Source organism: Lampetra fluviatilis, chromosome 5, assembly GCF_964198595.1.
Source record: "Lampetra fluviatilis chromosome 5, kcLamFluv1.1, whole genome shotgun sequence".
In the NCBI taxonomy this organism is placed as follows: Eukaryota; Metazoa; Chordata; class Hyperoartia; order Petromyzontiformes; family Petromyzontidae; genus Lampetra; species Lampetra fluviatilis.
In genome coordinates this window covers 17,749,120-17,774,208 of record NC_136279.1, presented here as the reverse complement: position 1 = coordinate 17,774,208, position 25,089 = coordinate 17,749,120, and the positions used below count along the sequence as shown (strand labels likewise).

The 25,089-nt window shown below is 48.2% G+C and overlaps 1 protein-coding gene across 1 annotated transcript; it reads right to left on the bottom strand.

Annotated features, from left to right (window-relative positions):
• Window positions 1-359: 359 nt before the first annotated feature.
• RBBP6 (RB binding protein 6, ubiquitin ligase) lies at window positions 360-23,330 on the bottom strand. Its single transcript, XM_078856277.1, has 18 exons — window positions 22,006-23,330; window positions 21,560-21,656; window positions 19,156-19,186; window positions 16,655-16,699; window positions 16,275-16,363; window positions 16,068-16,164; window positions 15,274-15,416; window positions 14,434-14,603; window positions 13,752-13,855; window positions 12,888-13,156; window positions 12,129-12,216; window positions 11,535-11,607; window positions 11,142-11,202; window positions 8,910-9,344; window positions 7,981-8,079; window positions 4,929-6,394; window positions 3,685-4,888; window positions 360-2,389 (listed from the first exon to the last, which is right to left on the bottom strand). The coding sequence occupies exons 1-18, from the start codon at window positions 22,169-22,171 to the stop codon at window positions 808-810; spliced, it is 6,219 nt and encodes a 2,072-aa protein (XP_078712403.1). The 5' UTR covers window positions 22,172-23,330; the 3' UTR covers window positions 360-807.
• Window positions 23,331-25,089: the final 1,759 nt, after the last annotated feature.

The following is a 25,089-nucleotide window of genomic DNA, read 5'->3' as shown; positions in this document are numbered from 1 at the left end:
GAAGGTCACTTTCGCTTACATACCTCTGAGTGTGAACAGAAGTCGCATTCGTGAACAGATCTCTCGAGGCAATGGATGTTGCTTTGCAAAACACATCTATTCGAGTTAATGGAGATCGCTTTAGCTGATATGGAAGAACGTGAATTGAGGTTGCTTCAGCTAACGGATCTCAAATAAAAGTTAATGCAGGTTGTTAGCCAACAGATCTCCAAGGAAGTGAGTGGTCACTAAACAGATGCTTAATAGTTCTCTCGTGGCATCTGTACTGGTACCAAATGGGTGATGTGACAATAAGACTAAATCAACCAGACCAGCGGACATTGGCAACAACGCAAAACAAAGCAGGGCTACAGGTGAGGTGCAAAATAAAAATCTCTCACTTTATTGGGAAATCGCAGCAATTACAGCACAGACTCCACCACCTACAGTAAATGAGCACACAAAGAGCCCAGGGTAGAGGTGGTGGTCAATAATTCTGACCCACTAGTAACGCGCATTACACGCAAGGGGCTTTTTTTCTCCGGCAACCGAAACGGATTAAATGCCCTCAGATGAGACTGCCGCAATACTTCGCAAATTAAGATTATTATTTTGAACGCACATGGGGGAAGTGAAATTTATTTTAAAAACCTAAAGAAAACAGCCTTACAACAACGCAAAGAGGGGTGCCAATTTTCTCAATCTACACAACCGTGGCCACTTGGACTCAAGCGTAGATATCCGACATTGACTGCACGGTACTGTGCATTCCCGCGCCTCCCAAACGCAAAAAAAATATTTACAGTGCAAGAGACGACGGTTCGACGCTCACACGGGCTGCGCCTCTTCGCGCTCCCTCTTCTCCCGCTTGGCTTTCTCCACTTCCTCCCTGGTGTCCTTTTCCTTCTTGTCCCGTTCCTTGTCCTTGATGTCCTTGTCTTTGTTGTCTTTTTCCTTCTCTTTGTTGTCTTTGTCCTTTTTGTCCTTTTCTACGTCCTCCTTTTCTCGATCTTTGTTTTTCTTTGATTTCTTCCGCTTGTGTTTGTGCTTGTGGCTCCGGTCACTGCCCGAGTCGGTTCCCACGTGCTGCCGTTTGTGTTTGCGGCCTCGCTTGCGCTTCTTGTGCTTCTTGCGCTCCTTCTTGCGACGCTTTTGAGTTAGGCTACCCGAGCTGGGGCTGCCTCCGCCACCCGGACTGGCACTACGCTTGCGCCGCACCCCCGTGACCCCGCGCTCCCCACCGCTCCCATCCCTGCCGCCTCCCCTCCCATCCTCGCTCTCCGAGCTACTGTCGCTCTCCGTCTCATTGTAATCGGGCTCAAACGTGGCCTCGTCGAGACGGCTCAGCTCCTGTGTCGACCCCTCTCGCGGCCGGCCCTTCCCACTGCGCTCGGGCCTGCCCCCCTCCTCTGGCTGTGCCCTCCTCTTGCCGTCTGGGCTGCCCTTGTGCCCCCCATTGGCAGATGCGCTGTCCCTCCTCGCCAGCTTCTCCAATCCCTCAGTCGTTTCTGGCACGGCCGACCCCAGTTTGCTGCTCCCCTCAGCACCTTCCACTCTCTCCGCAGCGGGTGCCGTCATCCTCTTCCCCTGCTCTGCTGGTTCCTTGCTCCTGGCAGGGTTGTCCCCGTGCTCTTCCGTATGGGGAGGTAAGGCCCGGTCGACTTGGCCAACATCGTGCCTCCGCTCAGCTTCCTGCCCCTCATCGGTCACTATCGCATCACCGAAATCGGTGCCCTTGCCGCTTATCACCACCCCCTCCGGCTGCCGGTCCCTACCATCATGGCTGGACACCTTCATCCTATCAGTCTCTCTCTCCAGCTCCTTGGAGCCGGATCTGGAGTCCCCATGGTCATCTCTGTGACCAGAGGATAGCTTCTCGGCAACATCCTTGGCCGCGTCCTGCTGTGGGTCCTCGGGTAGTGCTTCGCTGGAACCCCTACCACCCTGCAGGGCAGGTACTGCATCCACACCACCAGGCTGGCTAACTCGCTCGCCACCCCCAGTGCCTTTGCAATCACCTACGTCCACCTCCTGTTTGATGGCCTCGGCCGGAAGAACCCTCACACCACTCCCAGGAATCCTGTCTACTGTTACCACCAAGGACTCTTCGGTGGGTTTTAGGCCACCAGTGGAAGGCCCGCTCGCTCGCGACGGGGGCAGCGCCCCCCCTGTTGGTCGGCCCTGGTTGAGCCCAGGGACAGCAGTGCCCACGGCACCGAGGGCCCTGCGCTGCGGCTCCTCGTCAGGCTCCCAGTCGTCACGCTCCCACTTAGAACGCGGGATGTGAATCATGACGATCTCATCGGCCGCTGGCGCCGTTGTGTCGTTGTTGAACTCCTCGATCGTCTTCACCACCACACGCCTCGCCGCAGCAGCAATGTCCTCATGCCTGCACGGGCTGCTGTCTCCACTGTTGCAGTTTCACACACGGGTGGGCATGGGCAGGCACACACAAGTACCAGTCATTTACACAAGCATATGTACTCGCCCGTTGAAGAACAGCTTAATGTAATGCTTTATCCATTCATCATCCACTTTCAACATATTTGTGGTAACAATTTCTGTTCACATGGTTTCCTTGTATGGCATCTTAAGATGCTTATGTAGTTAGATGCTTTTAAATACATGTTATTATGGTCATAATATAACGCATCAAACTGGACGTGAGAATCGATTACTTCCAACTCACAATATTGTATCAAACTGGTTGATGGCAACCATAAAGGTTCATGCAAATTATGTAGCTGCTGTAGTTTGCGACAAAAGAGGAATTGAGTATCATACCGAGGCAGATGTGTGACAGTTCATCTAATAATAATGCACAAAGTGAATCGTTACATGCCAAAACTACTAACTTTCATCAATAACATTGCCTAACAAGGGAAAATATATAATAGGCGACATTTCGGACAATGGCCCATCTTCATAGAACATAGAGACAGACAGTGGATACAACATGAGGCCTGATAACAATTACATTAAAAAAATGTTTCTGAATGAACAGTTTTTAAATTGTTATATGAAGTTAATGATTAGTAGTTACAAACCCTTTAATAACCAACATGTATCACTCAAAGTTATATCAGAGTAACTCCTTAGCACAAGTCAACAAAAAACATGTCAAACCAAAACACTTACCATAAAGAAACCTGAATACGCCGGGTGAAACACGTCAAAAACAGCATTGTATTGCTTCATAATTTGCGACAGATGGGGTATTTCTTTTTCTTAAAATAATTTCATGCAACCTAATTATTATGCCCTATTGACAATTACAAGCATTAATGCTGTATTGATCTCAATATACTTTTTAACCATCCACAACTTTTGCTTGTTTAGTTTCTCTCCACCTACCATTGAGCAATGGCCCTTCACAAAGAGACACCCGCCTCACTTAGATCATGTTTATGGCCTCGGTGTTCAACCCAAGCTGGGTTAAAGTGCTCCAACGACAAAGAGATAAGCTCAAAAACCCTGGTCAGCTTGACTCAAGCCAATCATATCCCTCCAGGGTCGGTGAGAGAGACGACTTACTTTTTGGGAAGTCAATAGCGGTCGTCGTACGTACAAAAATAACCTCTTGCCACAGGAATATGGACTATTCACATTACACAAGAATGAAACGACCAACATATATGAGCGCCACCCTGGGGCGTGCTGGGTTGGGGAAAAGCTCGAAGTTTTAAAGAACATGATGGTGCTTACCTGGACTTATCGATCGCCGCCACCACTGCCCTGGCGCTGCGGTTCTTCTCCTTCCCCTCGGAGGCGCCGTCCGTCGGTGGTGCCCCTTCAGCTGAGCTGGAGAGCTTGCGCCCAGTGTCACGGTTGATCTTGATCTTCTTCGGCTGCGGTGCGTCAGCAACAACAGAGCCCTTCAGCCTTTCACCTGCCTCCCCAGTCGGGCCACGGGCCTTCTCCGGGCCTCCCTGGAACCCTGGGCCACATGCCGCCCCCACCGCTGCCTCCTTGGACGACGCGCTCCTCTCCTCCGGCGAGCGTTTGCGCTTTTCAGACTTTCCGTCTCCTGCCTTGGCGTCGGGCTTCGAGCTCCTCACTGCCTTCACATCCTCCGTGATGGTGCCGGATTTCTTATCACTGTCCTTGCTGCTCTTGGTTTTGTCGCTCTTGGGTGCGTGGTGCTCCTTGCGCACATCGTCCGAGCTATGCTTCACTGTTTGCCCCTCGCGTTCATAACGCCCTCCCATCTTCTTGCCTGTGTCGGAGCGCTCCCCCTTCACAGCTGGCGCCAGCTGCGACCGTGAGTTCTCGCTCTTATAATGGGTGTCCTCCCGCCGCGAGCCAGAGCTGTTCTTGTCTTTCTCCACCTCCTTGTCGAATGGTTTGGCAGATGATCTGTCTGAGTACTTGTCTTGGCCCGAAGCTCCCGATCGATCTTTCCTCGATGACTCACTGCTCACTTTGCGCTTGGACTTGTCCGACTTTGACTTGGGTTGCTTGTCCCGGCGGTCCCTGTCGCGGTCCCGTTCGCGGTCTCGGTCACGTTCCCGGTCACGTTCTCTATCTCGGTCAAAGGATGATTTGTAGCTACGTTCGTCCATCGGTTCATCACGCACGGGCGTAGCATCTCGGCTGGTTGGTGCCAGGAGCAATCCACCACCACCACCCCTGCTGTCTCCGTGCCCATCTCCTGAGCGGCGGCCGTCTCCTCGCGACAACCGCCCGTGCTTGCTGCTGCCACCGCTGCCGCCGCCGCCGCCGCCTCCTGCGTCGGTGCCACTGCCCTCTCCGTCTCGGCCACTCCGGCGCTTGTGATGTTTCTTGTTTTTGCTGCTGCTGCTACTGCTGCTACTGCCACCAACTCCTCCACTGCCATTTCCACCACCACCGATGCCACCACCACCACCTCCACTTCCCCCACTGGATCCGATGCCACCCCCACCGCCACCCCCACCACCACCCCCCCCCACCACCCCCACTACCACCACCTCCACCGCCCCCACCTCCACCGATCATAGTCATGCCAGACTTTTCACGCGCCACCTGCACTGTCACTTCCATCAGTGGCTTGATGACTTTGGGTGGCTCCATGAGCGGTTTGACTAGCTTGGGCACCTCTCCCTGTCCCGGGGGTGCCATCGGCGGCTTCAGGAGGGAGGGCAGGGGGAGCAGCGGGCCCTTGCACAGACGTCCATCCCGAAACATGAGGGGCTCTGCGTGAAAGAGTCTGCCCCCACCCCCTCCTCCCCTCCCTCCCATGCCCCCCCCACCAAGGTGACTAGGCAGGCCTACTCCACCCCTCATGGGACCAAGGATGCCCATTCCACCCATTCCGCCCCCTCCACGCCCGGGGAGCATCGGTCCGCTCCCCACTCCGCCGCGCATCATGCTGGATGGCCCACTCCTCCCTCCGCCTCCCAGAGCGCCCATGCGCCCAGCAGCCTCGGGGCCATGGTCCCCTCGCCGGCCGTGCGGAAATGGTGGTGATCGCTCACGCCGGATCAGCTGATTGTGCGGCACAAGCCCCGAGTAGTGCTCCGGCAGCTCCAGGAAGCGGTCGCGATGCACAGCGCCACCGCCACCACTGCCAGGTACCACTCCGCTCCCGCCCGGTGGCAAGGGGCCGCTCCCTGGAGGACCCCCGCCCTGCTGAGTGGGTCCCCCCGGGGGCACCGGGCCCCCCAGACCGGGGCCCGGACCCAGCCCCGGACCCAGGCCGGGGCCAGGACCGGCGGTGGGCGGCGTACGGGGGGAGCGAGACCGAGATCGTGAGCGGCGGCCCGGGAATGACTCGCCGTAGTAGTCCTTGACCTGCTCGTACCACTCGCGGTACTCTCGCTCCCACTCGCGCATCTCACGGTTGTAGGGTTCGTTGCGCGCTTCGTGCGCACGCTGCTCGTAGTAGTCATGGTAGCGCTCGTAGTACGCGCGGTCGTACTGCCCCGGCGGTGGCGGCGGCCGCCGGTAACCACCCCGAGGGGGACCCCCGCGCGGACCCCCTCCTCTTCGGAGGCCCCCTCCCCTCACATCACCCCTCACTTCACCCCGCACGGGGCCCCCCCGAGGAGGCCCGCCCCTCAGCATGGGCGGTGGTCGGAAGCCGGAAGGCCCCATGGAGCGCGAACGCGAGCGGGAGCGGTAGGCTCCGTGCCGGGGCGGCGGGGGCGAGCGGGAACGAGAGCGGTACGGGGCGAAGGACCGCGAGCGAGAGCGGTACGCACGCCCGCCCCGCCGGCGCCCGTAGGCCGGGGAGCGCGAGCGGGAGCGCGAGTAGGAGCGTGAGCGAGAGTACGAGCGGTGCGAGCGGGAACGCGAGCGAGAGCGCGAGCGGCTATGGGAGCGCGAGCGAGAGCGAGAACGGGAGCGAGCCCGGGACCGGGACCGGGACCGCGAGTATGAACTTCGCGAGTACGAGGAGCGCGAGTAGGAGCGCGAGCGGGACCGCGACCTCGACCTGCAGCACACACACACACAGACACATTCCCCATTAATTCTCATGCACATGCACAGCACTGCTTTTCAATCCACTGCAGGATAACTGCCTTCCGACACAGAGTTGCTCGTCGAGTTTGTTTGGCCATATTTCAACAAATTATCGAGTGCGGGTTAGTGAAGGGAGTGCCCAGGACAGATTCAGATATCAATTACCGCTGATTTTAGCTGTGGCTGGGAATCAAACTCATAGGGTTCAATGCGCTAACCAATGTGCCACTGCTCCACTCCAATACTCAAATAACAATGACAAAGGCTGTAATAGAGCAACTACTCTAAATGTCAGCACAGTACAGCACCACCTCTTTCTCTGCCGCGCTGTCTACACACACCACATCAGGTACTCAGCGAAGGCCACACAATACGTTCAGATAGCATTAGTCCAAAACCGTTTCTCACATACACAAAATCTCCGGACCATAAATTTTGGAATTATAACGACTGTCATGATTTAAAGACGCAAGTTGCGAATCAAATCTTTTTTTTATGCTTTCCAACATGAACGAGCTATCAGTATCTGTAATATTGGGTCACCACAGCACTCGTAAAGATACATTAAACTTTTGGTTAAAGATCAACTTGGGAGATGCGCTTACACCTTCCACAAATGGAAGGCCAAATAATCGCTGTGCTGTGGTGAAGTCCAAATCATCAAACTTCACTGACGATTGCACCTTCCATGCAGATCCTGGTGGTGTTGCTGAAATCCAGTCTACGGCTGCCTACTTGGATTGGTTGAGAGAAAAATAACTTTTAACTATAACATCTTTCACAACTGTTTCTTTTCAATCCTGCCATAAGAAAAAAGTACAAAATTTGTATTGCTATTCGGGACATACCTTAAAGAACACCAGCCAAATCATAAAAGTTTTTTTGTTAAACTTAGCGGAAAAAAAATAGGCCGCGAAATGGATAAGACATTTTAGCCAAAGAGCGATGTCACGTGCACCGTGCCTCCCCATGTCATGACGCGTAACATCATCCTGTGACACAATGCATCACGGGCTGTGACGTCAACTTCTCGTGCGGCTGGACAGTTAACGTTTTTATCGCTAATCAAATAATTCCGAGGACAAATCCAACAAACGAGATTTCCTCATTTTTCTGCATCGCATTTTCTCAATCCTCCAGTGATGTGAATTCATCGTGATGCAATATCTATTGTGATATACCTATGTCTAAATCTGCAGAGTTCAAGCCATGTATCATGAGGATTAAGAATCGACATTAACCGATGTTACATTTAGTCCATGGGCCTGAGAAAAAATTGATACCAAATATTAGCAGCACTCATTAATTTATAAAGCAAAGAGTGGATTATTTGATTACCCACTTATTTGAAAATGTTATCGTGAATCACTATTGTTGTCCACAATGACGTTGGAAGCAATAAGGTTATGCTGCCACCTCAGGTGGCACCGACAAGTGAAACATCTGGTCTGGACTCAAGGACCGATTGTGTGTAAAATCCCAAACACACACCCTGCAACCGCAAAACCGCCAAAGAGTGGCACGTGGCAGAAATTAAGTGTGGCATCAGCCCCGTACCTGGACAGTGACCTACGCCGGTCGCGCTGTATCTTCTTGTACTCAAGCAGCTGCTTGGCAAAATCGTCGGTCATCTCATCCAGTTTTGACTTCTTCTCTCTGGAAAGTGGAGTGTACGCATGGGAAATTCATCAGGCCATCATAAGCAGCCACGTAATTATTCACCTCCTTATTGATGTTGACTCATAACGATTCGGCGGTTACAATTATATTCAAATAATTGAGTTTCTATACTGATTGTAACCATCTGGTTTCTATTTCTTTTTTTATTGCTTTCTCGATTTTGTAAGCCTAAATGTAACATTAACATATAATTTGCATATAGTGGGAATAATCCAAAATCTATTTTTTTACACAATTCCATTCACGAGGCAACAAAATGTAGTAAATTTAATAAAAGTTGGAGGAGACCGAGACGCCGGAAAGAAAATGATGTTTTGGAAGAATTGAGAGAGAGAGAAAGTAAAGCCCCATTAGGATCGGATGGCAGCCAGGCAGGAGATACGAGATGAAAGGTCAGGGGTAAACGAAGGAAAGGAAAATAACATTTGGGTATCGTCAGTAAATAAATTATGCTTGTGCAATGGTAATGCAATCTTCTAGAATGTTATAATTTATCTTTTTCACAGTAGCCTCGCAGACCACCAGGGGGTTTCGTGGACCACAGGTTGAGAACTGCTGTTCAAGAAAACAGAGCGGAAATTGGCCGATTCTTCCAACTGGGTAAAACATATTTTTTAGGCTGCGACGCCAACAGTGGCTGCCTCACAGGCAGCGCTCGTTTTTAAAACCGCAGCAGGGAGACTGTGCTGGGCCGAGTTGACCCGCAATCGATATTTAAACTCACTACTACCAGTTTAAAGGATGTATAGCGAGATATGTCTTTAGAAAAAAAATGAGTGATGATGGTAGCATGTGTGAACACGCACTCCTCCAGCAGACGCCGCTGCTCGCGGTAGAATTCCTCCTTGCTAAGCATCGGCGGGGTTGGGGCGCTGGGGGCCGTCACCACGGTGCCTGGCGCGACAAGGGGCCCAGGGGGTGGCGGCGCCATGGGGGTACCCCACTGCGGCATCACAGGCATCATTCCCTGAACGTGCGACTGGTATGAAGGCGCGTTAGGCTGCGGAGGTAGCACGTAGCCCGGCGGCACCATGTGCTGTCCCGGCGGCAGATAGTGCGGGTAGCCGAGCGGTGGCGGCAAATTTGACGGGAGGGCCATGGGGGGCGGCTGTTGGTAGTGTGCGGGTGGCAAGAGATGCTGGTACATCGTCTGCGGCGTGAGACCCATCGGGAGGGAGGCCTGCGGCATCCGAGGCAACATGGGCCTCTCAACGTTGGATGGGACGATCCTCAGCGGAGGCCTGCAACAGTCCGGGCATGCGGGAAACACAAGGCATGCTCAGCTGCTGCGCACTGCAAGGCACGTCAGGTCTCACAAGAACAAACAATCCACCAAAATGTTGGCCGTTTCCCTTCTGCGGGCCGTTCTCCTCAGCCTCCGTCGCTCTGCCCAGCCCCTGACATGTTTGTTCCCTTTGTCAGCCTTTGTGAACTTGTCGCCACCTGGGTACCTCCTCTTTCCGCCTTCACCCCAACATCTTCATCTGGAGCTATCCATGGTCATTTCCAAAACTCACCACACCTCTTCCACCCTTGACCCCATTCCTGCCACCTTGTTCCTTGCAAACTCCTCCCCTTTATCCTTCCCTACCTTGTATTCCTTTTAACTCCTACCTTTCCAAAGGTGCATTCCCCTCTACTTTCAAATCTATTATTTTTCCACTCTGGAAAAAACCTTTCCTTGACTAATAATCCTGGCAATAATCACCCTACATCTCATCTGCCTTACTTCTCTAAAATTCTATAACCTCTTTTACATAACCGGCTCTCACTCCACATTTATTCAGATCTTTAATTTCAGTTCAGTTTTCGCACTCTTCGTTCCACTGAAATAGCCCTTCTCAATGAACCGAACCATCTTGAAAATTCCTTCCAGGCCGGCCTTTCTTGCATTCTCATTCTTCCTGACCTTTCCTTCACCTTTGACACTATTGATTACCCCACTTTTTCCCCCCACTCTCCAACCCGGCATCTCTGCCCCCCCGCCCTCTCCTGGCTCAAGTCTCAGATGTTTTTTTCTCATACTTCCTCTCTCCTTCAATCACTATATTTCTGCTTTCCTCATAATTAATTTGCTGACGATACCCACATCTTATTTTCCTTTCCTTAATTTACCCCTGACCTTTCCTCTCGTATCTCCTCCTGCCTGGCGGCCATTCGATAATAATGGGGCTTTACTTTCTCTCTCTCAATCCTTCCAAAAATCTTTTTCTTTCCGGCCTCTCGCTCTCCTCCTCCATTCCCAACCATCTCCTTCCCTCCTCTCTCTTTCACTCCTCTTTCCTCTGCCCTCAACTTTGATGTTACCTTCGACTCACTTTTTCCACCAACATCTCCACTACTCGCTTGCATCTGCCGCTTTCATCTGTTAAACAGGAAAACCCGCCCTCTCATTTAAATTTTTGCTGATGAACTCCTGGTTTATTCTCTGATCTTTAGCCATCTGGACTATTGCAATGCTCGACTTCTTGGTCTCCCTGCCTCTGCCCTCAAGCTCCCCTTTAATTCCCACACTTCAACTCTCCTCTTTCAACTCAACTGGCTTCCACATTTGCTAGAATGCTGTCTTTTCAAATACCTGACGCTCATCTTTAAATCTCTTCATGGTCTCGCCTCTCATCTCCTTCCATGTCCCCACCTCTCTTCCTCTTCGTTCACAATCTTCTGTCTCTCTCTGTCCCTCAGTCTCCCTGTGCCCAATTCTGTTTTCAGTCCTTCTGTCTCCTTACACCCCTCCACTAGAATAAACTTCCCTTGTACATTAAGTAGTTCTCCTCCTTAAACTTACCTCTTCTTTTATTGGAAAATGATCTTCCCCTTCTCTCAGTCCTCCACTCCTTCCAAATTCCTCCTCTGCTCTTTCGTGATCCATAAGTACCCTCTATTGTTGTCACTCATTCTTGAACATTGTACACCCCTGTCAACTACATCATCATTCCATTCTGTCATCATTTTGTAAAATATGCCAAGCACCTTGAGTGAAAGCGCTCTATATATATCAATTAGTTTATCAGTGTACGGGATGCAGTCAAACTTACCCAAGCCTGGAAGGGGCTTGGACGGAGCCCAACATGGTCATGCCCGGTCTGCCGTGATGCACTAAACACAGATTACATTACACTCAGTCAGTTCCTCAATTTATACCAGGTGAGAACCTTAATAATAAGTGACATCGGTGACCATTTGCATAAGACAGTGGAATAACCCCTTTTTATTTTAAGGCAGTGTTCATAACAAATTTACTCTGGTGTTCTCTATTTTAAGGCAAGGTTAAACAGGAACGAGGAGCCAAGTTTTCTTATCATTAGTGTTTGTGCTCCTCTGCAGCACAAAACCCTCAGTTTTAAAATCGCTTGCCAAAAACATTCATTAACACACAGCGGTACGGAGACTGTCTCATTGCTCCGTACGACTACACGGAGCCTATTTACCTGCAGTGTACGCCATGGTTTGGTGGTGAGCCAGTCCCTGTCCAGAGGGTCCATGGTGCACAACCATAGGCAACTGTACAAAGAACACACACAGTAATCCCTCATTTCGCCTTATAGACCACAGAGACATGTTAGTACCTATAATGCCAGCGCGGCATACAAGAGGATGGTGTAATCACCAACGCCTACACAGAGCCGCCTTTTTTCCTCCCCAGTGTTCATGTTTAGACACTACAGTTATTTCTGGCTGGGCTGATATCGGGAAGGGCTAAGACAGGTTTACCTAAGTTTTTGCACTGAAGTTCTGGCACACAGTCTGGAACTGAAAAGAAGACTAAGATTGTAGCACGGTGCACGTAACACTCTGCACCATTCATATTTTGAAGGATGTACGATGATGTGAATTACATAGACCACATACCATTGAAGAGAAAACCCATAGAAACATGCGAGCCCTAGCAAACCTGCACGTTCACTGGAGCCACATTATTTACCCACTTTGGTCTCCATGGAAAGGTGTGAACTACTTAAATGCCCATGACTATAAAACAATATTTGTCACTGTGCACCATGTAACATGACTGAGATTATTACCTTGCGATCTGATGCACCGTGGGAGATGCTGTTGGCGGCAGCAGGTCCCGCAGAAGCTGCAGAGCCAAGGCGGCCTCTGTCCACATCGCTGGGTCACAACAATTAAGCGCGAAACGTCAAAGCCACATTTCAATGGTAAGGTTTATTCTCCATCAAAGCACAACCACCCTGGAACTTCTCGTAGAGCAGTACTCGATTTACCGACCATAAAAAAATGATGACCCGTGTCTACTCCCAACCAACATTTCAATTAATAACCTTCCACGTGCTGGTCTTGTGACGTGTCACACTCAAGCCCACTTTACTTGACAGTAAATACAATGCATACAACTTACGCATGTTCTCTGACCAATGTGTTCCTATTTAAAACTATAAAAAAATACTATTTTTATTTTAACAGGTAAGGCCCATTGAGCTATATAGTCTTTTTCAGAAGCAACCTGGCCATAAATGATAGCTCAACAAAGTGGCTTATCATGTGGAAACTTAGAGCAGCCAAATAGTCTAAACGCATGTTTCTGAATGTGGAGGGAAAAACCGGAGGAACCGGAGAAAAAAATCCACGTGACCACGAGGAGAACATGCAAACTCGAAATATACAGGCATCAGGGTCGGGATCACGCCCACAACCTCCTGTATACCAGGTGAAGTAATACATCCAAGCATACACCTCTATGCATGGGTTCCTTAACCTGGTTATGATAAAAGGCAATGAACAAGGGCTAACAGCCTAGAGATTCAAAGACACAAAGGACTCACGTTTTATCGCTGTCCATAGCACTGGCAGCAACTGCTCCAGAGGATGCGCTGCTGCTGCTGGCGGCAGCAGTGGTGGACGCCACGGACACGGTTGCTGGAGCTGCCGAAGAAGGCAATCCTCCTGTGCCAGCTGGCAGCCTCCCCGGCTGGGACGTCTGGTTGGCTGGTGGGGCTGCAGAGGCTACGGCCGCCTGGGCACCCTTGCCCTGAAGGCCAGGCCGCCTCATCTTTCGGATGTATCCGGTTTCATTCCCAAAGTTGTTGACAGCCTGAGGGTAAACATTCACATACATACGTACAGATTAGTATGTACACATGTAAACATACCCATACACACAAAAAGATCCCCCATAAAGCCTACAGGCTGATAGGGCAAATGCCATTTGTGAGCATCTAGGAAGATTGGCAAAGCGCACGAGGGAGCGATGTGGCCAACACATCTGGTCTCCTTTGGCTCTCCAGTTGCTCGTGTTTACACACTGCACCAGGTACTCAATTAAGGTCGAGTCAAACAAGCTGAGGTGCAAGGGCCAGTTCAGATATTATTGCCACCGACATTAGTCATGGCTGGGATCCCAACCCAGATCGATGGGTTCCTAGCAGTGTATTATTCTCTTTGCCACGGCGCACTCCGACATATACAAAAATAACAAGTCGCCATTCACCACTAAGTGCCAGTGACGTTACCGCAGCGATTGTGCCAGGCTAGCTGCACTGAGGCCACGAAAATTATCGAAGGCTTACTGGCAGGTCATGAGACAGATCGAGCTGTTATGGGTGAGATGAACAGCAGTAGCACCTATGTTCCCGACAGAGACAAAGCAGGGCCCTCCACGTACTGTAACGCACCTACGCAACACTCACCTGGCGCAATACTTTGTTGGCGATGAGCGCATCGGGCGAGACGTCACTCTGGTGGCACGTAGGGCACGTGTGATCCTCCGAGTCGAGCAGCACTGTGCGAACACCTGCAACGGAAAAATGGTCAGTGGGCTGAATGGCGTTACCTGCATTTACGTGGGAAAATATGCGAGATCCTGGTTTGAATTTGCACCCAGTTGCCCGAGCGTGCTGCAAGAACTGCATGGAGTTGGTAACATGAGCCAACAATGGCAACCAGCTGCCCTCCCTAGAGTCCATGTTTTGCCCCCATTTGACAATGATGGAAGGACATATGCTGTGCTCTCCACAATAGCCTTCACTACAGTGCTATGACAGGCCTGACCGTGATTAATATCTATTTTTATGAAATCTATATTCTTTCAATTAAGTGAATTCCCGATCTGAGAATTAAACATTTCAGTTTGACCGCCATACGACGCACTTATCTCTGAAGTAGGCTCCGTGGGAATGTACATCACGGAAGTGTGGTAAAGAGGTCACTTGAATGCATGTCAGAAGTAGTTTTGTGATGATGTTCTTCCATGAGCTCTTAGAAACGGTGGGGGGTAACGCACTGCTCTGCAATAGTTCCGATAAATATTTTGTCCCATGGGGTAACTGTGGAGCCTGGAAGGGAGCGCGCGATCACCGCGCCACCACTCACAATCGTCGCAATAACTGTTTCCGCAGCAAGGGATGACGACGGCGTCCACCATGAGGTCCTTGCACAGGAGGCAGAGCAGCTCGTCCGGGATGGGGTCCTCATCCGATGACGAGGACGACTGCTCAGTGACAAACGGGGGCTTTTCCTTCTTCCCCACAGCATATGCCTGGCTGCAGTGCCCAATGCATGCACGAATATTTATGACTTTTTTTAAACCAGTCAAATTACATTCACGTACGGTATGTTACATTAACAGAGAAAACACACGAGACAACAAATAATTGACTTTGGATTGAATCACAACCCTAAATTGTCATACTTCATCGAAGAGCTCAGTGGCGAATCATTATGCCAAGTATCATTCACACTTTCCTCTGAAAAATATAAACAACTTAAATTTCCAACAGCATTTCAGCATCTTGAGATACAGCTGCAATTTGATGTTGTATACAAATTGTAAATGGAAATTTGAGTACACTAATCAATAGCTTGGTATCCCAATCTAACTTCTCATTGGCAGGGAAAGCAATGCCTACATGTTAGCATAAGGGTGCCTTAGTGTACACCTCAGCCAAGGCAAGCATTCATTCCCTGCATTTTTGAGCCTGTGCACTGCCCTACCTAGCTATTAATAGCTTCTAAAACACAACCTAATATTCATAACCAGGAAGCCTTCAGATCGCACATTCATGGGGTCTTCAATGCAAGTAACCATGTCTGCAAATTCATACCAGCGTGTGGAGTACGGAACTGATTCTCATACTTCAATTCCACACTGCACAGATGCCAACCATCCCTGCCACCCCTGAGTGTGAATGTGCGCGACTGTGCAGCACTCACGCGTCGATGGTGGGCACGGCGTACTTCCCCGTGTTGGTGAGCATGACACCCTTGATACTGGGGTCATTGACCTCGGTCATGAAGCTGAGTGGAATGCCGGTGCTCTTCTTGAGCCTCGGTACTGATTCATAGCTCTTCTCCTGCTGCACACGCCACGTACACACACGTTTCGATGCATTGTCTAGATCCCGGCTCGGCTTTATATGATTCACAGATTGTTTTGCCATTGTGGTTCAAGAAGAATACAGATTTCAAACTTTCCAATCAACCCAATTGCAATACAAATTTGGACCCAATTCTGACTTTTATAATTCAATCGATATAAAGCTTTAGTATACATTTATTTTAAGCAATCATCTATAACATTTATATGATGCATTTCCCACTTCAAGTCTTCGCATTCAATTCCTAGCATGTCAATTGTGTTGGCGGACACCCATTTTAATTTAATTGTTGGAATATCCGAAAACAATGACATGAAAAGGAGCATAACAGTTTCTATAAAATATAGCTACCAACTGCCTTTTTGCCAACATATCAATAAAGTCAAATAGTACAAAAGACGGCTCCCACTAAGTCACATTTGCTGCTACACTTGTAGGTCACCACTCATCTGACTGAACAGCAGACCAAGATAAATCATCTTTGATTTCAACATAGAATCCTGTAAAAAAACTCTTCTAATCTGTAAAAAAGACACATTCGTGCATTTGCTTTGCAAGGTTAAAGCATCATATTTATGACCAAAACCAAACTCAGTTCATCAGACCTAGCGCTGCCACGCCATCACATACCGCGTTCAGCGGGCAATTCTTGATGTAGTGGCCTGGCTTCAAACACCGGTAGCAAGTATAGGAGGATGGCGGAGGGCCTAGCGACTTCTTCACGTAGCTGTTTGTGGAGAAAGAATCGTTTCAAACACAGCCGGCCACTCGACACATTCCCCGAGACAAATCAAAGAGAGGTGTGAGAAATGTAAACACGTATTTGCAATCGCTTACTTCACGGGATCGTAATCCTGGCCAGACTGGTTCATCACGGCTTTGATTTTGTCCTCTTCTGACGCATTGGCTTCGGCGATGTTGGCAGTCTGACGAGCAACCGAACACACACGTGTCTAGTGCAGGCGTGGTGGTGTGGATGGCACAATCCGCCACATGCTGCCCAGTGGCACCGCACTGCACTGACCGGGCACCCCAGCTCACCACAGGAACTAGCTCATTGGCCATGCCTACCAGCTCTCGCTGGTTAAAGTGTGTTAGCAGTGGCCGCCCTACTCCGTAACAAAGCGGCTGTTTTGGACAAGCTTCGGGTGTGGCGAGTGGCGGTGCAACTCCGGTGATGTAACGAACAAGGCTGCTATTGCGCGTTTGGGATGTACCTTAATGAGACGTGCCATCGACAATGATGACGTAGGATCATCGATCTGTTGAAGGAATTGCATAAAGTGAGAGTCGGTTACCAGTTGCATTACACAGTACCCTGTGGACGTCACTGCACGCAGAGCTACCAAGTCGACTTGTGCGTCCGTCGTCACATCAACATTTTTTTTAATGCAACCTTCGGTTTTGCAGTTCCGGTGGTGGTTTTGCAAGGCATGCAGTCCCAGAAGCCAAAACACCCACCTCGGTCTTGTGTGGACAACCCTATACTCTTCCAGTTTCAAGCGTGCGGCATTGCCTAAATTTAGGCAGTAACCACAGCGTATTTGTATTTACAATATGCCAATAATGTACCACTCAAAATTACATAAAAGGCTATTACTGTATTACTTCAATTATGTTTCTGCTAGGTGAGCATACGTAAAGGCATACACATGGAATCACCACTCAGACATCAAGCAAAACACACAACACAGGCACACAACACGCTCACTCACCCAAATAAGGCTGCGGACACAAACAGGTTTCTATTGAAGAGTAACGTGAACAATGCCTTGTTCAAAAAATCCAAATTAGCAAATGGCTCTGTGCTGCATCAATTCAGCTACATTTAATAACAGCCGAACAAGTATACTTATTCTACAACTTGTGCAGATCCTTTTTATCCTTGTTTCTAGATTGAGGTTATCTGATCAAACTTGAAGGCATGCAGCATCTGTGCCACTGGAACATAACAATATACACCTTTTAGGCGAATATAGCAGCAGAGATGGCCGCAACTACTAATTAGATCGCTCTTAATAAATATATTTATGGGGCTTGTATATGCATTTGCGACAAAGCCGTGGTGTGAGCACGACACGACAATCAACCAAGGAATACTTCGTCACTGCACACAGAAGAGTGATGCCACGCAGCACCAGGCAGCGAGTGCCAGAGGTGGTGGCGACAAGTGGGGATCCACTGCACACAGCCTCACGATTGTGAAGGGGTCACCCCAACCACAGCAACCGCTGTACCGACACATGTTCGCCCGTGACAAATGCTGGCGATGACAAATGATGACGGCAGCCTCAGTCCCTACACCCAACTAAATGCTCGCCTAATGCTCACCATTGAAATTCCTACACTGCAATTTTGAGTGGTCCCATTCACAAGAGAACATTGCGGGAATAGCTTTAGCTTCTTTTTGAAACAAGCCCTGGCCTCAGCAAAGGACAATCAACAGGAAAGACACCCTTCCACGACTCTTTATTACTTTATTTGCATGTGACACAACACAGTACTGTCGGGTTTTTTTTTTACCCCGTGATTGACCGCGACGGGCAATGAAGCAACAGTCATACAGTGGCGAGGGGGGAGGCACATTTGGCTGCGGCATTCTCACAACTGCACTGCGATCGGCAGGGCTGGGACGAGGCGGATGAGACGGGGGGAACTGCGCGCACGCGTCTCAGCGCGGCAACAGCTGTGGGTGATCGGTGTGGCTCATGCAGAGCGCCGTGCACGAGAGCCACCTCAACATTCTCGGCGCTTCGTGAACGCAAACACTGGACGTTACATTTGCACGGCAACAAAATGCGCGAGGTAAATAAACGAGGCACTTTTGTGCATACTGTGATTTAAATAAAAGCACGCATCCCAACACATACGGTACAGGTTACCAAATTCAGGCCACGTCTCGTCGAAAAGCTAGAACGTGCCCAAGGTACACATGAAGGTGAATGGTGTCAGCACAAAACGTTCCCACCAGCCTCCCATCCCCGTGCAAGAGAACACATCGGTAAAAGTCATACTTTTGACGTCATGCGACTGTATTCGTTATGATTAAACGTCAGTTTGATAAAGTGCTTCTAGGTTCAGGCAGGCAGATAATGAGTCGCCATAGTCATTGGGTAATTCTATGAATACTTTTCAAGTATTAACCCACTCTCAATAATCTTTATTTTTTTTCCACACCAAGTAAACCATATAGACTGCAATCTCATATCATGTTGTTTTTTTACCAATGTTTTGAAGCAACACAAAAACCTCCTGTTAGGCTCTTGGAATTCAACATTAAGAGTACTCGGTATCCTGCTGCAGGATTACATACACAGAGGGGTTCACTTGCAAAGGAAATCAGGTATTTGCACAACACAGCTCACAGGAATTCCACAAGCTGCATTGGTAGCACAGCATCAAGATCAAAATGGAATGTTTAGATCTTCATGCGATTACTCATAAATACATCACATTAAGATTGCAACTTAAAATAAACTGCAGTCTTAAGAGAGAATAAAAACAATTAGTCCTGTAAGATGCTTTTGTTGACACAGAACCTTATGTCATGATAGCATTTATTTGAAAATGTGGGTCACACTCAGGTCTTCAACTCCTAAAGGAAAAACAATATTGAAAGCCCCCTTCCCAGTGTGCGTGATGTTCTCACAAGCATGTGACTATATGTGAGTATAGGCAAAGGAGGTAAAGAGAAATAGAAAATACTTATGTTACATACTGCTTTTGCTGGGCCGGGATCTGATCGCTCTCTAGAAAACACAAAAAAATCGAATCAGCATGTGTCTTGGAAGTCAGGGAATGCACGGTTCTACACCTACAACATCACATTGTACGTATTAATTTAAGCACGAAAATACAACATCCCAAGACTACACAGAAGTGGAGGGGTAAACATTGTGGAAACAGGTGAATGAAAGCACGAGGACACGCGCGAATTATTAATGTAGCTACGTTAGGAAAAAAAAATTATCATGGGCAGGAGTACACAGCCGAAGCATCTACGAGTGGGGTAACAATTCCCCCCCCCCAGATGCATTTCAATGTTGTAGTTCAATTTGAGAATCAATTAGTTTTTAATACTGTGGTACATCCCGACAGCCTCTTGTGACTGGAGGGGGTCTAAAATATTCACGATACAGCACACAAATAGGGTTTATTCTTTTCTGCTGTAATGCTGTAATTTGGTCTCGTAAGCCCTGCAACCACTAAAAATTACATGTACCGCAACGGCAAATTGTTATTGAATTTAATCGTAACCCTGACTTATGGGCAATGAAAATACGAAGGAAGCAAATCGTTACATGCCCATGGCACCATGTAATTATATTTATTACGAGAGTGTACTGTGTTTACATAATAGATAGGGGTTGGCAAGTAAGGTCGGGTTCCATCCAACAATGCCTCAAGTTAAAGAGAATTGGTTGTAGCTAGAAGTTATTTGAACACACTTCATCCGCACACTGGAAAATTAAATGATTGTTATTAGGGACAACCCAAGCCATTAAATGGCCAATTCAATAGTTGTGCCCACATACTGATAGCGTAGGATTCGGTCTACATTCATTTACACAACGTGCACAGAGCATAAAATCAATGCGTGTTCGCCGCAAAGGGGACATTAATTAATCATGAATGTGTCTGTTTCGTTATGTCAAACAAGTCATATTTAAGTCAATGGACATTCTGGACCACAACGTAATTAAAGTCATCATTATCAGCCATGGTCTATTCATTGTTGGATGAAGATGTTCATTTACTACCAACCCCTGCGGTCTTGCGATGTCAATTCATCACACTCCTGTATGATCTAATCTCATCACTCAATCTCATTGAGATGGAATTTTGTCACCAGTCTCATCCATCAGTCGTCATACTCCCTTCTAGCAATGTGTCCTGCACCCAAGCCCACCTGCTTTGCTTGATAATGTGACATGTGTAATTTACAGATATTCCACAATATACAAATCCCCATACTTTTACTTAATACTATTCAGCTTTATTTTGTCAGTGTAGAAGTGTGTGACCCATGTCATAGCAGTTAACATAAGGACTTAAAACTTTCAGTCAACAAATAATGTTTGTTTTCATTGGTATCAAGGTTCACTTTAATAATTGCTCTAGCTATATATTGTGTTGTTTTCCAATCGTGGCCCTCCAACAATGAATTTCTTTATTATTACTGTACGTTACTCTTGTTTTGCTATTTATATTGAGTCCAACATTTTAATATTTGTATTGCCAAGTTCATTTCTCTAATCCAGTTTTCCAAAAATGTATTGCCTTTGTGAATAGCCTTGGTGACAGCATACCTCACTGGCTAACTCCTTGTTACTTTCCTCATGCAATCTCAGTGGAGTGATTACCGTACATTATTTGTAAACGGTTTTGATCATTTCTATACCTCTATATTATATTGAAGTCTTGGTTTCTGATAACTTCGATGATTGCATAAACTTTCACTGAATCAAACGCCTTTTTGTCAGGAAAACCGAAATGCCTGACTGATTAAAAAAAAGCCAGGTAAGTTGGAAATTGTCAAGTCGTTACTTTAACTTAGCGGTTCTCAACCCGTGATGAACATCCCCCTTCCCCAGTGGTAACGGAAACGATCGTTATGGGGGCGCAGGCTGCGGCATAGATACCGTGCTGGAGAACTGTAGACTGTGCGGGGAACGTCAGCGCCATGTCACGGCGACAAAACACGCTAATTAAACACATTTCTTATTAGCACCCCGTAGAGCAGTAGCATGGTCTTGTGACCTTAATGTACTCTGGTTTTAAGTGTTTTAGGGTCTCGGGAGTCTGGGGACCAGTGGTACTGATGGGGGGGGAGGGTGGCACTATACTAAAAGGGTTGAGAACCACTGCTTTAAACAAATGTTGTTCTGGAAGGCCGTCTGGTTAATTGCCTTACGTGGTTGTATTTATACGATCAGTAATACATTTTAACTGACAATGTACGAACAGTGTACAATGGACTGATCTGTGAGAATTCGTCAAACGTGTTAATTGGGTAAAATTATTTTTGTATTGTCATTCTCATGGTAGAAACGGCACGACTCATGTTTGCCTTGCTTGGCATCACGTCGAGTGGGGCACAGGGTGCTGGGGACGCTACTTACACAAAACCCTTGTTGACAGCCCGCACCCCTCCGATGGGGATGCGTTTTACGATCACAGACGAGTTTTTGGGGATTAGTGCAGTGTCTTCCGTGTATTCTGCAGGGAACAATGATATTTGGGGGCATCAGAACACCATTTTGCAAAGTCCGAGAATACTCAACAAACATCTAACCTGGTTTGAAATGAATATTAAATTGTGATGCAAATTCCATATTCCAAATGGCATGACAGATCAGTCAACCTACTGATTGACCGGTTGACTTTTCAGTAGTATTCATTATCTCAACCCAAGTGATGGCAGTGGACCCTCGCCCACTATTTGATCCCGTAGCTTTCAGATTAGAACCGACGCAAGCTCCGACCGAGACATCCAATTGCCAGTCTTAATGCCACCTCTGTTCTAAAGGGGTCACTGCCTCATTTAACAGAGGAATTGAGGCATTACCTTCTTTGTTCTGTGCGTTGGTGATCTGCAGGTCGCAGTCGGCAGCCTTGAGCCTCTCCCGGGACATGATGGACTTCTTGAGATCGGCCAGGGAGATGTGCAGACCGTCAAACGTGACCGTGTCATAGTCGAGCTTGGAAGAGAATTTGTAGTGAACGCAAGACATGGCTCCGAGTGGGCGGGAGAGCGGCAAGGGTCGGACGGGCGGGTGCGTGCGATGTAGCGGCTATGTCAGGCCGATCTGCGGACCTAATGTACGGGTTTGGGACAGACGACGAGCCTCTTCGTAGACGAGGGGTCTTCGGGACGCTGGTGGGCGGAACGATCGAATAAGGGGAGTCCAGTGGTCAAAGCGGTGTCCGTGACGATGGATGGGGAGTCCGTGGCTGTGGGGGCCGCTTCGGGTTAAGCGGCGCTGCGTGTGAATGTGCGGTCTGATGCTGAGCACAGCGTCAACCTTGAGAGACCTACAACTCTCACGAGACCCGTGAGAACCCCACACCCCTCGATCGCACACCAATGTGCCCCCTCCTACACCTCCTCCACCTCAAGACTGCTACAACCACACAACCCCTAACCTAAGTCTCGGACACCTGAACCCCTCACATACCTACTACACCTTGTACCACCAAGCCCACAGAAACCCTTAACACCTCAAAGACCCCTACGCACACCCCTATGTCTGTGCACCACACCCCTACAGATCACTGAACCCGACCCAACCAGCCACACAACCCCCCCTTACATACAACCCCTCAAGACTCCTTGCACACCCTTCTTCACACCTCTACACTCAAACCCCCTCAAGACCCCTCAGGACCCCCTCAAGTCTCCACCACCCCACGCACCCCTGAGGGGGTTCGCGATTCCGACGTCGCGAGGCCTCAAGAGGCCCAATTCCCGTCACGGGGGCTCGGCTTACTGTTTGTAGTCTCGCTCTAAAGAAGCACTCACACTGTAGCAGTGGTTATAATGGTAGTTACTGATAAGTGTTATGAATAATAATAATAACAGGATAAGAAAGGGGTCACTTCTCCGCGTGCTGCGGAAGCGGTGTTGCCCAGGCCAAGGCTTGCGGCCTAGCGCAGGCCTCCGCACCCCGCGCCTCCCTCATGCCGGCTCCGGTGCTTGCGGTCCACGCTTCTTCTTCTTGTGGACGACGACGGCAGCGGCGACGATAACGAGTGAGACTCAATCCATCCGGCGACGGATAGAAGCGAACGTCGAGAATCGCTCGGGCGACAAATTTTTTTCCTCTGATTGTATTGTGCCGCTCGCAAGCAAACTGCGGGCGCCGCCAAAAAAAGCAAATGGCGGGCGCGGGGGCGACGGGGTTTCCGGAGCTCGAGACGCAGGGGGTGTGGGCGGGGCGGGCGAGCGGGAGAGGGCGGGGCAGCGTGCCCACGTGACTCGCGAGAGGTTTCACAGCACGTGGTGAGCGTTGGCAGGTGAAGGCGCAACCCCCGAAAGTTGCTCGCGTTCAGCACTGCCGGCGGGAAGGGCCTTTCCACTGGAGGGGGGCTCTTGTGTGTTAAACAAAAAATAACAACAACCCACCCCCCCACTTCTTACAACCTTAATACAGGTTTTTTTGGGGGGTTAGGGGCCGTCCATAAATGACGTCACGCGATTTTGGACGATTTTTGACACCCCCCCCCCCTCGTCACACGGCGTCACAAAAAGTCAGACCCCCCTCAAATATGACGTCACAAAGCTCTGCCCCCCCCCCCAATAAAATATATGAAACATGCTTCAAATCGCTTTAAATTATTCTCATTTTAGTGCGTATTTAATGTGCCGCTGCACTCTGATGTTGTAGGAGAAAACATTGATTAAAAAAAGTATATTTAATTAAGTAGAACGTGTTGTCGAAATGTATTTAAAGTTGCGCATTTTGATAGGCCATTGCAAGTGTTTGTTCGAAAGGAATAGATGTAATATGCATAGAACATCTGTAGGCTGTGCTAGTTTACTTGTTAGGAAGCCATGCTTGTAATTATGCATGTTAAAAAAGATAGGTCCACCCGGATTGTGGATTATGGCTACTAGTATAAGTACAGGCAATGCAAGTAAATTCACGTGATGTTTGAATCTCTTTTAGCTGTTTGAAAAACATATTGGCCCTTAGGATTTCAATTTGCGCATATAAAAAAGAAATAATATGAAAGTATTTTTACAGATTTTTTATAAACATTGTCGTAATTTAAATGCGCTAACAAGACTAAACCTTGAATCACATCCAAAAAAAGGAATCTGTGTCTGTAATGCCCACAATTTATAAATAATTCCAGTATTGTATCCCTATTGTACACATACATGATTTCTGTCTTTGTTTTGTACTTGTAATATGTTGGATAAACATGTTGAGACAAAATTGCACCAATACATGTTAACCTGCTGTTCCTTTTCATGGTTCTTATCTTTTTCATGGTGATCGGTTGACTTAACGTAAGTTAATTGTGGCACCACGAAGGCATGATATTGAGTGGATTAGAAATAGAAAAGTTATGGCAACAGACATTCAATATAAGTATTTTATTTAGTAAATCCAAATCATTTTTATCCAGATATTTAGTAAGCTTATATCAATTTCACCCAGACAATTAGTAAATGTAAATCAATTTCACCCAGATCATTAATACATATTAATCAGATTCCACCAGATATTTAGTAAATCTAAATTATCATTGCTCAGATATTTAGTAAATATAAATCACTTTTCCTTGTAAAATCTATTTGGATTCACACAATTTTTTTAGGCTATATAACTCATCATTTGGCATCCTATTACTAAATCCAACACATTTTAACTGTTGCTTTTATTACCATGTACTTATTTTTAATTATTATTTTTTAGTTAATTTATTCAACACTTTTTATTCAAATTTATAGTGCTTAAAATCTATTCAATTATATTACGTGTCACTTTGTTGCCATAATTTTTTTAAGTAACAATGGGTCACATTTTTTACAGTGTGGTTTATACTTGAATGCGCAGTGCACCAACCACTGCGCCACCGCTCACCCAGGTGAGACATTTGAGAATTGCTCAATAAAAACGCAGAGATGCTGAATACAAACGCA